Source organism: Indicator indicator, chromosome 6 (genome assembly GCF_027791375.1).
Source record: "Indicator indicator isolate 239-I01 chromosome 6, UM_Iind_1.1, whole genome shotgun sequence".
NCBI lineage: Eukaryota > Metazoa > Chordata > Aves > Piciformes > Indicatoridae > Indicator > Indicator indicator.
The window spans coordinates 44,135,320-44,138,722 of record NC_072015.1 but is presented as its reverse complement, the minus strand read 5'-3'; the positions used below and the strand labels follow the sequence as shown (position 1 = coordinate 44,138,722).

Here is a 3,403-nt window from a genome sequence, read left to right as displayed (position 1 = left end):
GGAGGTCCAGGGAGTGCTGGTGCTCCCTGGCAGTGCTGCTGTGCAGGGATTCTCTTCTCTGCCAAATTTGTACACAGGAAGTGTCTCTGAAGTTCCAGAGAAAGATTGGAGGAAGGATCTCAGAGAAAAAAAATAGTTACTGAAAGGTCCTTTATTGTGTTCAAGCAAACAAGGAGCACAGCTCCTCTAACATAAACTCTTGGCCAGGAAAGAAAAACAGAGAGTGAATTAGAAAGGGGATGACAATGACACAAAGATCAAAATTCTACCACAAACAGGAAAAACCTAGAGAAAGTCACATTGGGTCTGCACTGAGTAACATCAGAACTGCTCTGCAGGAGAAGACAAACAGTTTATTGCTTCTGAAACCAGCCAGGGATTAGTTTGCTCAGGGCAGCTTTCAGCTCCTGGTTCCTCAGGCTGTAGATGAGAGGGTTCACTGCTGGAGGCACCACTGAGTACAGAACTGACACCACCAGATCCAGGGATGGAGAGGAGATGGAAGGGGGCTTGAGGTAGGCAAAGAAGCCAGTGGTGAGAAACAGGGAGACCACAACCAGGTGAGGCAGGCAGGTGGCAAAGGCTTTGTGGCGTCCCTGCTGAGAGGGGATCCTCAGCACTGCCCTGAAGATCTGCACATAAGACAGCATGATGAGAATAAAACACACAAATGCTGCAAAGTCAGTGACAAGCAGAAGCCCAAATTCCCTGAGGTAGGATGTGGAGCAGGAGAGCTTGAGGATCTGGGGGATTTCACAGAAGAACTGTTCCACAGCATTGCCCTGGCAGAGGGGCAGGGAAAATGTATTGGCTGTGTGCAGCAGAGCAGTGAGAAGGCCACAGGCCCAGGCAGCTGCTGCCAGGTGGACACAAACTCTGCTGCCCAGGAGGGTCTCATAGTGCAGGGGTCTGCAGATGGCAACGTAGCGATCGTAGGACATGGTGGTGAGGAGAGAAAACTCTGCAGCAAGCCAGAATAAAAGCAGAAAAACCTGAGCAGCACATCCTGCATAGGAGATGTCCCTGGTGTTCCTCAGGGAATTGGCCAAGGATTTGGGGACAGTGGTGGAGATGGCACCCAGGTCAAGGAGGGCGAGGTTGAGGAGGAAGAAGTACATGGGGGTGTGGAGGTGGTGGTCAGAGGCTATGGTGCTGATGATGAGGCCATTGCCCAGCAGGGCAGCCAGGTAGATGGCCAGGAAGAGGCAGAAGTGCAAGAGCTGCAGCTGCCTTGTGCCTGGCAATGGCAGCAGGAGGAAGTGGGGGATGGAGCTGCTGTTGGCCATCTGCTGCCTCTGCCCATGGAGACCTGTTCAGAAGAGGAGAGGACAGGAGGCAAAGCCACTCCACTGCCCATAGAAATTCCCCAACTGAAAGGCATTTCCTGTCTCACCTTGGCTCTGCCACAGTGGGCACGTGGAGATGCTCAGATGTCATCCACTGCTAATGGCAAAGCTCTGTCCTCAGGGCTGGCAACACTGTGGGCTGCAGAGGAGAGGCTGAGCATGGCCTGACAGTGACTGCATCTGGGAGGTTTCTTGCCCACCATCACATCTGGGCAGGGCTCATTTTAGGGACACAAATCCCAGTTGCTCTGCCTGAACATGTGAAGCGTTCCCAGGTGGGACAGGCCATGGGGCTCAGCCCTCTGTAGCTGAGTGCAGAGCCAGGGGAGCTGCAGTGTCCATCAGCCTCTTCCCATCTGCCCTGAACTCTCTCCTCTGCTGTCTTGAGGATGGCCTCACAGCCACCTTGCCCTCTGCAAGCCCCCAGCCCTCTGTGCCCTGAGGAGAGCAGGGCAGCACTGGTTCAAAGGGCAGCTTTGTGAACTCTTCTCTGTGCCAGCCCAGAGGTGCAACTGTGACAGACACATCAGGACACAGCCCCCCATGGAGAGAATCAAAGGACTCTGGGAGCAGAGGGCTGAAGCCACAGGGAAATGGTCAGCACTGGCCAGGCCCCTGTGGGAGATTTGGGCCTTCCTGGGGGCAGCTGCAAGCCCAGCAGCATGGGCAGAGCACAGTCAGGGCTCCTGGAGATGAGAAGTTCTGAAGAGTCCTTGCCAGCAGACAGCACCCAGAGACATCTGCAGAGAAAGAGCAAGAGAGAGCTGAGAAAGACCAAGGGAGAGCTACCTGAATGCAACCTTCTCCAGGGCTTCCTGGAGCTTGCCCCCAGCCCTGTCCATGTCTCTGCTGCATAGAGCTGTCCATGTCCAGAGCTGCTTCTCTGTGTCCAGCTCTCCTCCCTGTCCCTGCTCCCCGAGCCCATCCCACCTGCTGTGTGCTCAGCTCGGGGCTGCAGAACATTCCCAGAAGCAGGCACTGCCCAGGGCCATCTCCCTGTTTGTGGATTCCCAGGAGTTGATCAGATCAAGTCTGATGCTGCCAGCAGAGGTGATGCTGGGGCTGTCTGCGGGTAGAGGAGGAGTGAAGGCACTTTAGGAGGTTCCTGCTTAACCCTCAGGGTAACAGTTCAGTGCCTTATCCAAACCTGACAGCTCCTTTCCCTCCTCCTTTAGGAGAAAGGTGAGAAATGGAGATGTCAGCATTTTAGAGGCAGCCCTGCCCTGCCTTTCCTCTTGAGCTGCTGCCCCTGAGAATGTTCTGGGGGAGGGCTGGAGTTGTGAGCAGCTTTCACCCACACAGCATCTCCTTTAAAGCAGCAGGACACTGCCCTGAATGAGTCATTCCTTTCCCCCACAGCTTCTCCCCAAAGTGCCCTGGGGAGCTCCCTGGGCAGGCTGAGAGCTGAGGCTGGCAGGCAGCAGAGTCCCTGCCCCAGCACACAGCCCCTGGGCTGCAGGGACCCTGCTCTGAAGGACAGCCCTGCCCAGCCCTGCCTGCACCCCAGGGCTCCACAGCTCTTCACAATGGCCTGAAAAGAGCCTCTGTACAGGGAGTCCTCCTTACAGCCCCAATCAGCTGTGGCTGTGCCAGCTTTAGGAGATGCCTGCAGGACCTGCATCTGCACTGCCCTGTACCCACAGACTCACCGTGTCAGTGACTGCAGTGACTTCTCCTGTGAGCTCTCAGTCACCCTCCTGGCAACCTTCAAGCTCTCTCTGCCTTCCTCATCTTCCTGAGATTCCCTGGCCGTGTCCTCAGTCCTGCTGTGCAGTGCAGAGAAGCTGCTCCTGGCCAGAGCTCTCTCTTTTCTCTGCTGCTTGTTTGCCATCAGCTGCCTCCAGCCATGGAGCTCAGCCCAGCTGAGCAGCAGAGGACCAACCCAAGGCATTTAGTGATCCCTCAGGTGGCTTTGGTGCCATGTAAACATCAGAGCCTGAGAGGAAGATGATGAAACCTCTCCAGAAGTCAAAGTCAGATTCAAAGTCTGAAGTTTCTTGTAGTGCTGATGGGTCCCAGTGAAGGACACTATTGGGAAAGTGTCTCCAGGTTGTGGT

At 55.3% G+C, this 3,403-nt stretch overlaps 1 protein-coding gene across 1 annotated transcript; it reads right to left on the bottom strand.

Annotated features, from left to right (window-relative positions):
* Positions 1-353: 353 nt before the first annotated feature.
* LOC128967543 (olfactory receptor 14A16-like) lies at positions 354-1,311 on the bottom strand. The gene has a single exon (XM_054381693.1). The coding sequence runs from the start codon at positions 1,284-1,286 to the stop codon at positions 354-356; it is 933 nt and encodes a 310-aa protein (XP_054237668.1). The 5' UTR covers positions 1,287-1,311.
* Between the last annotated feature and the right edge of the window lie 2,092 nt (positions 1,312-3,403).

Bases quoted from the DNA above. Each gene is read 5' to 3' on its own strand.
- LOC128967543 (XM_054381693.1), bottom strand. From the start codon at position 1,286: ATGGCCAACAGCAGCTCCATCCCCCACTTCCTCCTGCTGCCATTGCCA.